Source organism: Arabidopsis lyrata (genome assembly GCF_000004255.2).
Source record: "Arabidopsis lyrata subsp. lyrata unplaced genomic scaffold ARALYscaffold_1, whole genome shotgun sequence".
Taxonomy (NCBI): domain Eukaryota; kingdom Viridiplantae; phylum Streptophyta; class Magnoliopsida; order Brassicales; family Brassicaceae; genus Arabidopsis; species Arabidopsis lyrata.
In genome coordinates this window covers 24,203,360-24,220,468 of record NW_003302555.1, presented here as the reverse complement: position 1 = coordinate 24,220,468, position 17,109 = coordinate 24,203,360, and the positions used below count along the sequence as shown (strand labels likewise).

The following is a 17,109-nucleotide window of genomic DNA, read 5'->3' as shown; positions in this document are numbered from 1 at the left end:
TTATTTTGCTTTTGCTAGAGTCACTAAATTTTTTAGAAAATAAAATTGTTACCCATCACGGATTTGGAATATTGGACCGGTGGATAAAACATTGATATCGTATAGAAATGTGGTTTTGTGTATTATTTGTCCTTTTTTTTTAATCGACAATGTCCGATCCATAGCCATCCCTACTATACGGGGTAACGTGATTTAGTGGAGTCAAACTCCGGTGGAGAAGACGGAGTCAAGTGGACTTAACCACTTGACTAAAGACACATCTTCATTTGTCTTAAAATCTGCATATATATATATGTTCATGGGTGAGGAAATCTCCGCAAACTTATGGGTGTAGCCAACATTGTACTCAGTGAAGCTTAGTATTTTTTATGTACTAGTTTTTTTTTGTATATTATTGTATAATGCATATTGGCTAAAACATTCCCCAAACATTGGTTAAAGGGGAAACTTTTGTTGTGTGCCAAAAGAATCAATTAGGAATCTTTTGTATAGAATGTTTTTTTTTTTTTACTTTCACCAATCCAAAAAATATTACATATTACTCGCAGGTTAATGGTGATGCAGATTGAACATATTACTCGCAGGTTAATGGTAATATATATATATATATATTATAGAAAACGCAAATTGTTATTACTTTTGTTAATTGGCTAATGTTGATTCAGAAAAATCACACAATGAATTTGTTTAAAGGGAAAATAAATTAAATTAACTCTCTTGCTATTTTTGTTCAAAAACTCGAATACAGAATGAATTTTATTGCTTAGAGACAACGTTAGTGTTTTGCTCAAGACCAATTGAGAAAACTAGGGTTTTTTTGTGTGGAATTGTGGATCCCTTGAATAGAGAACAAACCCCTCTATTTATACATAATTAAGGCGGTTTAGAGATATGTTAATCTTCCAAATCTTTGGGGCCTTATCTTCTGCTTTTCCTTTCTTTCCGCGATTCTCCTTTTCTTTTAAGGAAAATCTTTCTTTTCTTGAATGAAGAAGTCGGTTTAGCGATCTCTCTTATTCGAGTCGAGATCGCCAGACGACCTCCTTTCTTTAGCCCATTAACAGGCTAAACCGGGATACCCCGATTTAACTGAAATCTCAGTTTTATTCGTAATTCGTCCGGTTTAAGCCGGTATTATCGGAGATGCTAATTACTGCACCAACAGCTAATAACAAGCGTTTTCCAGTTTTTTTTATTCGAATTATGCGATAGACATGTCGCCAATCAAGACCTATTGTTTTGTTTATTTTTAGATACTTTATCATATTATTAAAGTTATTTATTATCATATTATTGGTTCTCTAAATTAGATAACCAATTTTATGTACAAGTTTTCATATACTTAATCATATGAATTGTTGACAAAAAAAAAAATCTACCCCAAAAAGACTTAACATTTTGAAGATGTTTGAACTTAAAAGTATTTTATGATTCGTGACGTAGTGGAAACTAGAAAGTAATTTTCAAATATTGCATTACATATCAAGCATATATAATTATCAAACTCTACTTTGACACATGTGAAACATATTGGTATTTGCTTAAAACGATCAAATTTTCTTTCTCATTCATTAATGTTATATACATCAATATATGACGTGTAAAAATTCTCAATAAGATCTACAAACTTTGGATCTTTGGCTTAAAATAAAATTTCTCATAAAGATGACTCATTAGTCATTACCATTAATTGTTTTTGGTGTCAATTAACCTTTTGTATATAAGCTTCATAACTGGAGATCTTACTTTTTTAAGAAAAAGTTTCCTCATAAAATGACTAATTTACCCTAAAGTACCACTTCCAACATTTATAAGATTGAAACATAATGTGATAAGTTATCAAACTCAACATTTTATTTTCTTTTGGACCTCTCTTAGTAACAAACCTGCCCATAATAATGAAATATATGTTAAAAATCTTCACTTTGTTTGTCTTCTTGGCTCTCATTTCTGGTAAATATTTACTTTTATATATTGTTTTCGTATGGATTTTACCGATTTTATTGATCAGCATAACATATTTTCAATTTTATAAATTATTTATACTGTATATAATTATTGACTTAGCCTAAATTAAACGTTGTAGAAATGACATTTTCAAGTATTGGAAAGGTAGAAAGTCGAAGTTTGATGCAGAAAGAGTTCATCTCGCATATGATCCACAAAGAAGCCTCTTTGGATGTTGGGCCTCAACAAGAAGCGCCATGCCCACTCGATTGTCCTTTTACTTGCAAAACCTATTATCTAATTATGGAATTATGTAAATGCACATGTTAAATGTCTCTATTGTGTTTAATATCCGTCTTAATATATATATATATGCCTTTTGTAAAATAAAAACGAAAATTATTCATAATTAGCAATGAACTAGTAAAATCATTTCACCAAAAAAATGAACTCGTAAAATCAAACGGCCAAAAAGATATAAGATCATGAATTTAATTAATTCTTATACAACAAAATGAATCATGATTATAGCTCGTGAAAAACTTGACAGTTTGGTAAGTCTACAATATTTTAAGATTTCAAAAATGAGAAATTTTGTTAATCTTAGATCGAGAAGTTTTTAAATCTTAAAATTATATAGACGGTTAACGAGAACTATCGCATCATACAAGATAGAGGCCAATCTTTAATCCCGCTCTATATTTCTATGAAATCGAAGTTCAGTTAATATCTCCCCTCCCCTTCGAATTGAAAGTTTTATAGTTTAATGTCCCCGAATCTGGGTTTCGTCGGTTAGGTGTATAAACCAGAGACGAAATCATCTATTGGTCGTAACTAAATAAAAAAAAAAGAAACCCGATTCCTTATTAATACCCGACCCTGTATACATTTAAACCCCAAAAATCGAAATCCCCAACTCAAGAACCATAAATTCGAAATCTTAATTGCCAAATTTGGATTAAGACAATTACTATTAACCAAAGAAAATGTAATTCATAAAAGAAGAGGAACATTCATTCATAAACTTCAAAAAAGATACATAAATCCCGAGAAACAAAGCAACAAGAGTATTGGAAACATTCAAAAGGTTACAAAGGGATACACAAGTCATATGTGGTCGAAAATTACAAGGAGACAACCACATAAGTGCCCTAGACAAAGACAATATATTTGTAACAAATTGTAAACCGATTGTATATGTATAGTTAAAAACGAATGGTTAAAATTTAACGCTGTCAAATGATTCCGTTACGACCATTAACGTCTGTTAAGTCGCAGGTTCGAAATTACCAAAATTTAAAAGACAATGAATTTAAAAGGCAACAAAAAATAGACAAGATATTTTTATTTCAATTTTAAAACTACAGATATTAAACGGGCAAATAAGAAATAGACAACGTTTTTTTCGGGATTTTTCTCTGTTATCTAGTGTAATAAAAAGAGATAGAAAAAAATTTGTTTACTTTTCTTAATTTGTGTGAAAAATGATAGAATTACACTCTTTAGGATTGTCCATCCTAGACATATTATCCGACCTCATTTATTTGTGTCTTTCATTTCTTGTACTAATACATATTTATTGTAATAATTATATGTTTAGGACAATTTAGTTACTTATAATGAGTACGAAGAAATATATATGAGACGAGATCTAGCTGAATCACATATTCAGTTATTCACATGTTCAGGTAATTTTGTTTTTTTTTTATCGGATGTCCCCGAAGGGACTATGTTCAGGTAATTTTGTAAAAATAGAAAATTTAGCACAAAATTATTTATGTAAGAATTCTCTAACAAACCTATCTTATTTCATCAATAATCCCATACAAAATTTAACCAAAGGCTTTTAAAAGTAACAACCACTTTTTCACACTTCGATAGTCACCTAATTAAGAAAAAATAATTAGCAACATTTGTCAACTTACGTTACTTTTCTTCTTCATTTCAGTTAAAATTCAGCAAAATCCTCCAACACATTTGATTCCCTAAGAGTACTATTATTGGTAGTATCTTATATGGTTTTTAGCTTATTATTTTAGAATTAAATTTTAAAAAATAAATCAAAACAGATTAAAATACTAAGATTTGACTCTTAGCTAAGAGCTTTTAGGAGTATTAAGAGGTTAAGATTTGACTCTTAACTTACAAAAACCAAAATTTTAATCGTCTAAGTCTTTCTTCTAATTACTTCACTGCCAAATGGTATCATCATCAATTAACCAAATGCCAAAGACTCTTTGTGAGTTGAATGTGTTAGGTAGAGCTATGGGCCCTTTATTACCATATTTAATATTACCAGATAAACATATTTATTTATATCAATTTATTACTTATATTATATTTCCTCTCAAATACTTTTTTAAAATAAAGCAGATGCTTTCTTGAAAAAAAAAACAAAAAAAAGAAGAAGAAGAAAGAAGATGCTTTTCTTTTGGAGCTTTATGCTGCAACGTTCTTTAAAATTTTGACACATTTAACGAAGAGACCAAAAAAAAAAAAAAAAAAAAAAACCATTTCCTCAGCTCAGCCACCACTTCATCGTCTTTCTCTCATTTCCGCCGCCGTAACCAACCGTAGGGTTCCGACTACTCATCGCCGCATTCTTCAACAGCTCCAACTCCAAGCACCGAGTGAGTAAAACTCGATTCCAGATCTCCATTACCAAAAAATCGCATGTCCAAACACTTTTAAAGTTCGAAGATCAAAGAACACAAAGCTTCGTTTTCGTTTCCACAAGCTACATTTCTCTCCGATGTAAGCTTTAAACATCATTTTTTTTTTCCGAACATAAAAAAAATCATCCTCTTGTTCTGTTTGTTCATATGTCTGTGTGTGTTCTAGACTTTGTGCTGCTTAATTCAAAACTCGATTACAGTGATTTTTAAGCTTCGTAGAGTTAATTTCTTTTGCTATTTTGTCTTCAATTTGGTGTGTCGGCAAGTTTACTTTACCTTGTTGTTTTTCCTAATTTAGTAACCTACTTTTTTGACGATGCAGCTCTCAATTTCTTCAGATTACATTATCTTTTTTCCTCATTCAGCAAAAAACAATGATTATCAGATTTACCATGAATTTATTAGGGTTTTTTTTTTTTCGGATCTGAATTGCTTCAAGGGCTTATATATGAGTTCGTGTTTTTGGTACTAGAAGTCTGTATTTATAGAATATAGCTCCAATGGTAAATTTAGTAATTATAGTTACAATGTGATTAATTTTATAGACTGCAATGGACCGACGAAGCTGGCCGTGGAAGAAGAAGGCGTCTGATAAATCAATCTTAGTGATTGATTCTGCAGCTGATGCTTCTCATTCTCAGATTGAGAAGGTATTTTTACTCTCTGACATTTGGTTTTGTTAAGCAACTTGTATTGTTACTATATTTGATGAACATTTTATGGTTTTGGTTTTGGTTATTTTGGAAACAGGAAGCTATTAAGAAGCCAAAGTTTGTGCAAATTTCTGTGGAGCAGTATACACATTTCACTGGTTTGGAAGAACAAATAAAGACGTATGATGTTCAGATTAAGTCTTACGATGTTCAAGTTAAGACTTATGAGAATCAAGTTGAGAGTTATGAGGAGCGAGTTAAGGATTTTGAAGAACAGATTGATGCTTATGATGAGAAGGTTCATGAGTATGAAGAACAGGTGCAGAAACTTAATGAAGATATTGATGACTTGAATGAAAAACTTTCTGTTGCTAATGAGGAGATAGTTACGAAGGAGGCCTTAGTGAAGCAGCATTCCAAGGTTGCTGAAGATGCTGTTTCAGGTATTTTAACTTTTTTTATCTTGTTACCAGTGAATGTTTAAGCTGTAATGTAGAGTAAAGTGTTATAGCCTTTTGTTGTTGTAGGTTGGGAAAAAGCTGACACGGAAGCTTTGACATTGAAAAACACCCTGGAGTCTGTTACTCTGTCGAAACTCACAGCTGAAGATCGTGCAGCACATTTAGATGGTGCATTGAAAGAATGTATGAGGCAGATAAGGAACTTGAAGAAAGACCATGAAGTGAAACTGCATGATGTTGCTTTAAGCAAGACCAAGCAAATTGAAAAAATGACAATGGAGTTTGAAAAGAGGATGTGTGACTATGAACAAGAGCTGCTAAGGTCTGCAGCAGATAGTGATGCTCTATCGAGAACTTTACAGGAGCGGTCCAACATGCTAGTAAATATTAGTGAGGAGAAGTCACGAGCTGATGCTGAGATCGAGACCCTGAAGAGCAATCTAGAAATGTGCGAAAGAGAAATAAAGTCTCTCAAGTACGAAGTCCATGTAGTTTCTAAAGAGCTGGAGATACGCAACGAAGAAAAGAACATGTGTATTAGATCTGCAGAATCTGCCAATAAGCAACACTTGGAAGGGGTAAAGAAAATAGCTAAGTTGGAAGCAGAATGCCAGAGACTGAGAAGTCTTGTGAGAAAGAAGCTGCCAGGCCCAGCTGCACTTGCTCAAATGAAGCTTGAGGTTGAGAACTTAGGCAGGGATAGTGGTGATGCCCGACAAAAGAGATCTCCTGTCAAGGTCTCTAGTCCATGCAAGTCGCCCGGGGGATACTCATCAACTGGGTCTGAGTTCTCTCTCGATAATTCACAGAAATTCCAAAAGGAAAATGAATTTCTAACGGAGCGTTTACTTGCAATGGAAGAAGAGACAAAGATGTTGAAAGAAGCCTTAGCAAAGCGGAATAGTGAGTTGTTGGAGTCGCGGAATCTTTGTGCTCAGAGCACTAGTAAGCTTCAAAGCTTAGAAGCTCAACTGCATCAAAATAATTCTCAGAAGTCCTCACTTGAAGTGTGTCCAAATCTAAATACGAGCAATCCATCAAGCTCAATCTCTGTTTCTGAAGATGGGAATGACGATTCTGGTAGTTGCAGTGAATCTTTGTCAACAAATCCATCACAACAGAACAAGAAGGAGAAGGAGATGGCAGCCTTGGAGAGGGTTGAAAGTGTTAATAGTCATGCAGAGCTTATGGATGATTTTCTTGAAATGGAGAAGTTAGCTTGTTTGCCAAATCAATCTAGCAGTAATGGTAGTATGGATTCCAAAGATGGTTCAGGTGATCAAAAGTCAGAATTGGTGATTCTTGCGGCTCATACCGAACTTGAGGAGTCCGATAGAGGTAGTCCGACAGTGATGGAATTTAGATCTAGAGTATCAAAGGTTCTTGAATCTGTATCTACTGATGCTGACCTACAAAAAATAGTGGGGGATATAAAATGCATTTTGCAAGATGTGAATGCTTGCATGGACCAGGAAAAGCCTTCTGAGGTGCAGGTTCATGCTGAAGAAGTGTCAGATTTATGTGCAGAACAAAATCTGGTTGAAGATTGTCATTTGGCTGAACAAAAGTTGCAGAGCATTCACCAAGATTTGAAAAATGCTGTTTCGCGGATTTATGATTTTGTTTTGTTGCTAAGAAATGAGGTAAGAGCAGGTCAGGACTCACCTATTGAGGGAAATGATTTTGTTGAACTGATCGAGGGCTTCTCTGTCACGTTCAACCAAGTTTTAAGCGGTGATAAAAAATTGGACGATTTTGTTTCGGAACTTGCTAATGTCTTCAACGAGGCCATGGAGCTAAAGGTAAATTTCAGGGGTCTTGCTTCCTCTGAGGTTGAAACGCTGAGTCCAGATTGCATAGACAAGGTTGCATTACCCGAGAGCAAGGTTGTAGATAAAGATTCATCTCAAGAAATATATGAAAATGGATGTGTCCACAACGAACCAGGGGTACCATGTGATGAAAACAGAGTTTTGGGGTATGAATCAGACTCCAGATTACAGGAAATAGAGGAACTGAAATCAGAAAAAGAAAAAATGGCACTGGATATTGAGGGGCTGAAGTTTCAGTTGCAAGAATCTGAGCAGCTGTTAGCTGACATTAGATCACAGTTTGATTCTGCTCAGAGGTCAAACAGATTGGCGGATACTCAACTCAGATGTATGACTGAGTCATATAGATCACTTGAATCACGTGCAGCTGATCTAGAGATTGATGTGAATCAGCTTAAGGAAAAAATAGAGACGTTGGAGAAAGAGCTCGAGGATGAAAAACACAACCACCAAGAAGCCATTGTGAGGTGCCGTGAACTTGAAGAACATATTCAAAGGTATCATCTTTACCAGAATATGTAAGAGCCTGGAATTCCTTACTGCTTTTTACATGTCTATATTTTCACTTTTGTCTCAGACACAGGAACACTTCTATGGTTGCTGAGGATGATGAAGAAGCTGATATCAAGAGCAAACAGGTAATGTTTTCGCAATGCTTCGCAGACTCTATTCTATGTGAATCATGTTTTGTTTCTAATATTTCAGCTTTATAAACTTGGCTTTTTCTCTGCATTTTGATTCTTGAATTGAATTGAAGCATATTGCTCCTATATCATCTACTTATTCATTGAATTTGAATTGATACTACATGCAATCAGTTTAGGTGCATATACACATCGAATCACAGACACAAAAGCAAACACATTTATACATAGAATCTACACGCATAAATTCCTGAGTCCATAGGACTTTGAAGCTTTGAGTAAAAGAGAAAACTAACATGAAAATATGTACAGGAGAGAGAGTTATCGGCAGCAGCAGAGAAGTTAGCGGAGTGTCAAGAAACCATATTTGTGTTGGGGAAGCAGCTGAAGTCATTTCGGCCGCAACCTGAACAATTGAGGTCACCAAAAAGACAAAATGAGTCCTATTCTGAAGAAGAGGAACCAGGCACCACCACTACCTCAGTCCCAAAGAACTACGCCGTAGCAGACGAAGGAGATTCAACTGAGACTTGGGTTAACGAGGTCCCTAGATTTATGGAGTCTCCAAAATGCCCTTCTGACTCAGAGAATAGCGATACGATGACATCGCCATCACGAGTGGGTTCAAGGCTCTCAAGGTCAGGTTCATCTACCAACGCCACCCCGGAGAAACCCTCTAGAGGAATAAGCAGGTTCTTCTCCTCCAAATCAGGATATTAAATAAAAGAGGGGAAAAACTTGTGTGTAAGTGTACATGATGAAATGTGATCAAAATACTTGGAGAATACTTTCGTTTGGGATCTTTTTGGTACTTACATGTTTATCAAACAACGTGTGCATCTTAATGTTATGTTTTTTTAAAAAAATTTACTGAACTAGTAAGTTAATCAAGAATAGAACATTGCATTCACTCAACAATAACATTTATATTATTCACCAACAATGTGGAAAGTGGAAAACATGTTAAAACCTATGAACTAACTTTTATTTTATTTTTGTCAAGTGTTTGGTTTACTCATAGTTCAAAACATGATATTTTATTATACATAAAACATGATTCACATGCAAATACAACAAATTATTTACGAACATAACAACAATACGTTAAGGAAGAGAAAATGATCGATGAGTGACTTAACGAGTTCTGGTGTTCTGTTGCTTGCTCAGCCAAAAGTCTTCATGAACCACTGATACTTGTATGAAGCTATGTATCCCATCGCCAGTCCAAATACAACTCCAGGTGCAAAGCCTAAACCTGCTGCTATCCAACTCAGTGATTCTTCTTCTTCTTCTTGTGTCTCCAAGGGTTCAGATTGTGGTGGTGTTGGCGCTTTGATATCTCCACAAACATCCTTAAGGGAAGGACCATAAAGTCCGGGGTTTCCCTCATAGGAAGAGCATTTTTGCCGTTGAAACTGTGTGCCTTGTGGTATAGAACCTACAAGCTGGTTATGTGAAACATTTATCCACTCGAGAGAAGAGAGGGTGCCAAGCTCAAAAGGAATCTCACCAGAAATCTTGTTTTGGGATAGGTCTAGTGACTCCAGATTTGTCAGGTTTGCCAAAGAAGATGGGATGTGGCCCGTGAATGAATTGCTAGACATGTTGAGATTACGAAGCTCCTTCAGCAGACCAATGGAATCAGGAATTTTTCCATGGAGTTGATTTCCCGAAAAATCGATGGACGTGTAGATTGTAAGGATACGATCCATCTCCATTGACACTTCTTTACTCGTCAAGATAAGTGAAGTGTAGTAGCGGTATGTACGAGGATTCCTAATGTACTCTGGTTCCCTATTATTATCTCTCTTGGAGGACATCAAAGTCCAGTTCATGAAGTAATCTGAGGGCAAAGTACCGACGAATTCATTATGTGACACATCGATGATTTTCAACTGAGGAAATCCAAACGAAACCCCAACAACATTATGTAACGTTCCGTGAAACTTGTTAGAGCGGAGGACAAGAACTTGAAGATTCTGCAAAGAATTCAACTGGAAGGGAAACATGTCGTTGATTCTGTTGCTTCCCACATTTAGAACTTCCAGAGCAGAGCAACCACTAAGAGAAGCAGGCAGTTTTCCCTCCATTTGGTTGTGGCTGACATCAAGTGACCCTAAGTTCTTGGCATTCATAAATACTTCAGGAAGATTTCCGCTGAGTCTATTGTGACGGAGATTTAGATCAACAAGAGAAATCATCTGAGTCTCTATACACCAAGGAATTGAGCCGTGGAGGTTATTGTCTGATAGATCTAGAACGTATAGAGAGCTGAGTCCACATATCGAGCGAGGTATCTCTCCGGTGAAGTTATTCTTAGAACCAAAAAATATAGGATAGACTTGGTTGGAATGAAAACTGGTCCTTGGAAAGAATTTTATCTTAGATCAACACTAAGGATTTGACTCTGAGGAGAAGCTTTGAAGGATCCATTGTAACCTCTGAGAGCGTTGTTCGAGAGATTCACATCGGTCAACTTTGGCAGTCTCCACAACCAGTCCGGTACTTGACCTTTGATTTTATTGTTTGAAAGGTCTAAAGACCCTAAACTTCTTCGGTATTTTATGAACTCAGGGAACTCTGTGATGTTGCAGCCTGGTAAGTACAACTCTTCCAAATGTGATGTAAAATTTGATTCAGAACTGATGTTTCTTGTTGAAAGAGAGATCCCCAAGAGCGCTAATCCTTTTAGCTGCTTGAGAGGCAAGAAGATATTTAAGTCAACTGGACTGACTTCGTTGTAATAGTTGTGGTTAACAATATTAAGATATTGTAAATTTGGTAACACAGAGATATTCTCAATCCCAAGGAGGTCGTGGTGTTGGTTATAATCCAAATAGATGTGGGTCAATGAAGGAATCTTGACTAGGGACGAAAGGATGGCTCCCGTAAAAAAATTATTACAGGCACCAAAATACACTAATTTGGATAGATGGCTTATGTTGGGTGGAAAAGAGCCTTTGAACTGATTGGAAGATAGAGAGATTGAACGTAGTTGGGTCAAATTGAGTATTGTAGTTGGAAAACTTCCACTAAGCTTGTTACTCTCAACATCAAAATAGGTCAATTGTTTTAGATTGCCAATTGAAGATGGGACTTCACCAACAAAATCATTTGAAGAAAGATCAAGATTAGAAAGGTTTGAAAGATTCCCAAGTAAAAAGGGAATCTTCCCCGAGAACTTGGAATAGGAAAGGGTCAAAGAAATCAAATGTTTGAGGCTGCTAATGGAGTCAGGTATGGTACCTGAAAAGGCTGTGTTGTACATGCTCAACTCTATCAAAGAGTTATTTTCATGAAAAACGGGAAGGTTGCCTCTCAGATTTTGATTGTAGTCTAAGATAATGGACTCTAAGTTGGGAATTAGAAAAATACTGCTTGGAAATTCTCCAAACAGGTTGCACTCGACAAGATGTAGGGATCTTAGAGACCGCATGCTTGACAACTAACGTGGAATTTCTGAGGAAATGTTTACCCAACTCATATCCAGTTCTCTAAGGTTCCTCAAGTTTTGAGCAAGTAGCCGAAGAAAAGATTCATCGATGGAAAAAGAAGAATAAGAAAGATCGAGAGACACCAACTTGGTTAGCTGAAGAAGCTTGGTTGGAGCTGGGCCGGAAAATGAAGAATGGGAAAGGTTAAGTCTTTCTAGCCCCATCAGTTTATCAAAATCAGCTAGGATTGGCGAAGCAGTGAAATTGTTGTAAGCGAGATTCAAATCACGGAGATGACGCAGTCTAAAAAGACTGCTGTTGGATTCAAGTTGGCCATGCATGCAGCTGGAACTAAGGTCTAGCCCAATAACTGTGCCTGACGTAGCATCACACGTGATACCATCCCACGAACAACAATCACTTTTGTTCACCCACGATTTTGTCTTCGGATAAGAGGAGACATCAAAATTAACAAAAGTAGGCTTCTGAATCCCAAACTCCTTCTTGAAGTCAAGAAGAGCATCCCTTTGGTCGAAATGACACAAATGTTGTGTAGCACAGACAAAAGTGTTTAGAAAACTTGAAACGAGGAAAAGGAAACAGAAAGAACGATGAAGGAAGCTAAGTTTCTGATTAAATAAGAAAACTTTCATGTTTGAGAAAAGAAAATGTAATCAAGTAGTGATGGTAAATTAGTGTTGCTGGTCACTACATATATATATAAAATAAAAACATAAAGCTCCATTGACTTGATGATTTGAAGCATATTGTTGAAAAGTTCTTTCAGGAGACTTGAGTTGAAAGAACGGTCAAAAGATGATTGCGACTAGTAAACTCGCTAAAGGTCAATCATGTTAAGAAATTTAGAAACGAAGAACGAAAGTCATTCTAAAAAAATTGGGGTTTAGTGAGGGAAAATAGAAAAATCAAGTGCCGTGTAGCAGAAGTCAGAACAGACTTCCAAATGTCATTTTTTCCGTGAAATGTTTTGCAAGTCGTCCTCTGTCCAAGCAAAATTCAATATTGCATTTCTAAAATTTGTATAATTATTATAAAAAAAATTATATGAACCAAAATTAATATATTTCGAGTATTATTTAAAAAAAAAAGATAAAGACAAAAAGGAAAATACTTGCAGGGTGGAGAACATAAATTTGATAGCTCATGGATTTGTATTAAAAAGTTCTGAAATTTACCTAGTTTGACCCAAATCTTGGGAAAAATAAGTAGATTAACACTCAAATATTATTTTACTAGAATAACATAATTTTGTGTTAAAAGACCAAATACCCATTTTATTTTCAATTCTATTAAAATAAAACAATTAACATATATTAATTAAATTAAATAGAAAATTAGAAAAAAATAAAAAAAACAAAAATATATATAAAAAAAAAAAATTATAAATTGAAAGGAAGAAAAAAATATATATAAAACGAAAAAAAAACATATTTTTTAATATATAATTAAATAAAATAGAAAATTAGAAAAAAATACGAAACGAAAAAAATATTTTTATATAACAATTTTTAATACTATTCCCTTGTGCATCATTCTCTTCTTGAAAGGTTTGGAGATTGATTATATGAGAGAAGTTTTATGGAAATTTGCATGAAAAATAAATATGTCTTATTCAAATAAGAATTTGATAATCAATTGGTCAAAAGCTTCGAAAAAAAGATAAAAAACATAAATAAATAAGGGAGATTGACAAAAATAGCACTAAAATAAGTTTTTCTTCCAAAAATAATAGTACATTTGAAAAGTACCACAAATAGCACTACAAACTTAAATATGAATAAATAATTTAATTAAAATAAATAAATAAATAAAATTGGAAATTTCCCGCCAAAATTTATTTTTCCCGCCAAAAAATTTCCGCAAGGTAAAAATATTTTCCCGCCAAAAAAATTTTTTCAACATTTTCCCGCAAAAAAAATCCCGTTAAATTTTTCCCGCCAAAAAAATCCACGAAATTCAGGAAGGATTTCTTGAATTTCAAGAAAGGATTCCTGAAAGGATTGCACGAAATTCAAGAATCAATGAAATTCAGGAAAGATTCCACGTAATTTAGGAATGCTTTCATGAATTTATGAATTTTAGGAAGGATTCTATGTAATTTAGGAAGGGTTTCACGATTCGTGAAATCCTTCCTAAATTACGTGGAATCCTTCCTAAATTTCGTGGAATCCTTCCTAAATTTCTTGGGTTTTTTTTGGCGGGAAAAGTCGGACGGAAATTTTTTTGGTGGAAAAATTTTGACGATTTTTTTTTTGGGAAATTGTTAAAAATACCCCTTTTGGTGTGCCCCTTTTCAAAAATGCCCCTTTTAGATGTCCATTTTCTAAAATGCCCCTTTTTAAATCTGAAATTTTAATAATGTTTTATTAGGTTTATAAGGTACTTATGGATTGTAACTACTACTTGAAGACTCGATCCAAGTATTTATAAGGTTTTATAAGGTGTTTTTAAAGGTTTTACAAGTTATTTTAAAGGATTTTTAAGGTTTTTCAAAGGTTTTACAAGATATTTTAAAGGTTTTTAATGGTATTTAAAATGCATTTATAAGGTATTTATAAAGTATTTATAAGATTTTAGATACATAGAAATGTAGTTTGTGTATGTTTTAATAATATTACATACATATTTGGGTAAATCTTATATTTTTAAGAGCATTTTTTATAAGGTTTTAAAAAAGGGATATTTTTGAAAAGTGGCATTGAAAAAGTGGCATTTTTGCAAAAGCCCCTTTTTTTTCCTGGGAGCGGAAAATATTTTGGCGGAAAATTTTAATGGAAATTTTTTTGGCGGGAAAATTCTGACGGGATTTTTTTTGGCGGGAAAATATTAACGGTGAATTTATGATTTTTTGTATTTATTTATAATTATTTATTAATTTAAAAAATAAAAAATAAGGTACTATTTTTGTCCAATAAATTTTTGAGAGCTATTTTTGTCCCGAAAACTTGATTTGGGGCTATAAGAGACAATTTCTCAATAAATAAACATAAACTTCATTTATATATGAATTAAAGAAAAACATAAATATTTGAAAATATATGAGGAAGTGTAAGGAATTTTCGTAAAAGACCCTATTAATATTATTTTATTGAAAAATACCCTATATTTTGATTTTGTTTATGAAAACTAAACTCTATTTTATTGCGGAAAGGTTGATATATCCTTATGAAAACTGCATATTTTCTAAAACATATTTTAAATTGTAAATCAATTTCTTGTTATTAGATAAACATACGATAGTTTGTTATTTTAAATTTTATTGATAAACATATGATATAAAAAAAAAAGTGAACTCTTACATTAAAATAAGTAATTAATTCCTAATTATTGTTTTCACTGGTCATCTAATTTTTGTTTTCCACTTTTTTCGTTTACGTTTTATTTTACACGGATAAAATTTCAAATTAAAAACCTACATTTACGCGAGTCCTAATCTTGTTATTTAAAGGATAAAAGACAAACAGGAAACAAAATTTGTAGACTTGGCAAGGTTAATTTTATTCTATGATCAACTAATACATAAAAAAAAAACTAAATGGCCAAAACTACTAAACTAATATTTTTCACCGACTCACCTAGATGGCTAGATCGATGCCAGTCCGCATGGATCGAGATCGCTAAATACCACCGCTCGAATCAGATTTCATGGCAGTGTAGTGTGGATTGCTGAGTCATCTAGAGTTATATGATTGAACTAAAGGTATTGTTTGCGATCCAAGTAACCACAATATTCAAGGATCAAAAAAGATAGCAATATTCAAGATGATGTTCGTGTTGTTTTCTTGAATGTCGCCTCTCTTTGGGTTTGTTGCTCGAAATCAATTCCGTGCATCTTTTCTTCTAGCTTCTCTTTGAGATTGGTTTCGATCGTGTTAATCACTTCTTCAAGTTTCCTTTGAGCGATAAAGAGTTGTTGTATAAGATTCTCGATCTTGTTGTCAACATAAGCTTCATTATAAACAGAGTTGTGTACATTGTGCAGGTTGCTGTCGATTACATTTGACATCTATTATTCCAAAGGCGACTAAGTATAGTTATATATCTTACTAGGGTACAAGCTTTTTTCATATAATTGTCACATGCACCCACTGAATGACATTAGAATGTTGCATCTTTTGTTTTAAACAGTAGAGAGAAAACAAAAGCAAAAAAAAAAGAATCTGAGGGTTCAATACACAACCATGTTGAATTTATTGAATACGATATTTGATGATCAAACTCTTACGATTAACAAAAGAAAGTGTTTAACTCACAAACTCAATAGCCTTTATTAGTTTAAGAAAATCTCTCAAACTTAAACTCTCTCACAAATTAGGTCATGACTCAACCTCTCTATTTATACAAGTCTCTCAAATCCTAATCTCACTAGGATTACATATATATTAGATAACTCCTAATATATTTGACTTTATCTTCTCTAAACCATAACTCGGTTTAGTTGCTTCCGGTTCAAGTAATCTTCAAGCTTAACCAACATTCTCCCTCTTAAGCTTGAATCCATCTTGTACCATATCTTTAACTCCAATGAGACTCCTCATTTCCTTGAACTTGATCCTACCAAGTGCCTTGGTTAGTATGTCCGCCTTTTGCTCGTCTCCCGGAACATGTACAACTTCAATTAGCCCATTCTCAACGCATTCTCTTATGAAGTGATAACGTCTATGAATATGCTTGCTTCTACCATGGAAAACAGGGTTCTTTGTGAGCGCGATCGCTGATTGATTGTCAATAAGTATAGTAACCTTCTCACAAGATGATCCGGTGATTTCACTTAGTAGATCTTGAAGCCAAATGGCTTGTTTCGCAGCTTCTGTTCCGGCCATGAATTCTGCCTCGCATGATGACATTGCTACAACTTCTTGTTTCTGTGAGCACCACGATATTGGACTCTTCCCAAAGTAGAACACATGTCCCATAGTGCTTCTTCCGTCATCTGGATCAATGTTGTGGCTACTATCACTGTAACCTATTAGCTTCGATACCTCCTTAGTCCGGTTAAACACTAGGCCAAGAGTTGTTGTCCCCTTTAAATACCTCAAGCATTGTTTCAATGCTACTCCGTGTGACTCCTTTGGACTTTGCATATACCGGCTTAGCACACCTACACAATAAGACAAGTCTGGTCTTGTGTGTAGCAAGTAACGAAGACAGCCTATATTCTTCCTATAAGTTGTAGCATCAATGTCTTTCTCTTCCAAAGCCTTAGACAACTTCAAGCCTGCTTCCATTGGTGTATGAACCGGGTTGCATTCTGCCATTCCTGCTTCTTCTAGTATCTTCAATGCATAGCGTTTTTGATTTAGAGTTATTCCTTCTCCAAGTTGACAAACTTCAATCCCAAGGTAGTAGGTCAGTTTGCCAAGGTCACTCATCTCAAATTTTGACGCCATTTCTTTCTTAAACTCCTCAATGAACTTCACACTTGTTCCCGATACAAAAAGA

At 34.3% G+C, this 17,109-nt stretch overlaps 2 protein-coding genes and 1 long non-coding RNA gene across 4 annotated transcripts; 2 read left to right on the top strand and 1 right to left on the bottom strand.

Moving 5' to 3' along the window:
- The first annotated feature begins 1,741 nt into the window (after nt 1-1,741).
- LOC110225219 lies at nt 1,742-2,393 on the top strand. The gene is made up of 2 exons (XR_002329622.1): nt 1,742-1,953; nt 2,087-2,393. It is a non-coding gene; the product is annotated as an uncharacterized LOC110225219 (long non-coding RNA).
- A 2,026-nt stretch (nt 2,394-4,419) lies between these two features.
- On the top strand, nt 4,420-9,090 carry LOC9327457 (filament-like plant protein 6). 2 transcript variants are annotated; one of them, XM_021011385.1, is made up of 6 exons: nt 4,420-4,577; nt 5,168-5,272; nt 5,373-5,718; nt 5,803-8,065; nt 8,146-8,206; nt 8,525-9,090. In XM_021011385.1, the coding sequence occupies exons 2-6, from the start codon at nt 5,174-5,176 to the stop codon at nt 8,930-8,932; spliced, it is 3,177 nt and encodes a 1,058-aa protein (XP_020867044.1). In that variant the 5' UTR covers nt 4,420-4,577; nt 5,168-5,173; the 3' UTR covers nt 8,933-9,090. The 2 variants fall into 2 exon arrangements, with proteins under 2 accessions (XP_020867044.1, XP_002894079.1); XM_002894033.2 differs by having other exon boundaries at nt 4,421-4,701.
- Nucleotides 9,091-9,375: 285 nt separating this feature from the next.
- Nucleotides 9,376-10,413, bottom strand: LOC110224446 (receptor-like protein 12). The gene has a single exon (XM_021010513.1). It carries the CDS (start codon nt 10,411-10,413, stop codon nt 9,376-9,378), a length of 1,038 nt encoding a protein of 345 aa, XP_020866172.1.
- Between the last annotated feature and the right edge of the window lie 6,696 nt (nt 10,414-17,109).

Coding starts and splice junctions, on each gene's coding strand:
- LOC110224446 (XM_021010513.1), bottom strand. CDS start 10,413: ATGATTTCTCTTGTTGATCTAAATCTCCGTCACAATAGACTCAGCGGA.
- LOC9327457 (XM_021011385.1), top strand. CDS start 5,174: ATGGACCGACGAAGCTGGCCGTGGAAGAAGAAGGCGTCTGATAAATCA. Junction 5,719..5,802: donor TGCTGAAGATGCTGTTTCAG/GTATTTTAACTT, acceptor TTGTTGTTGTAG/GTTGGGAAAAAGCTGACACG. Junction 8,066..8,145: donor CTTGAAGAACATATTCAAAG/GTATCATCTTTA, acceptor CTTTTGTCTCAG/ACACAGGAACACTTCTATGG.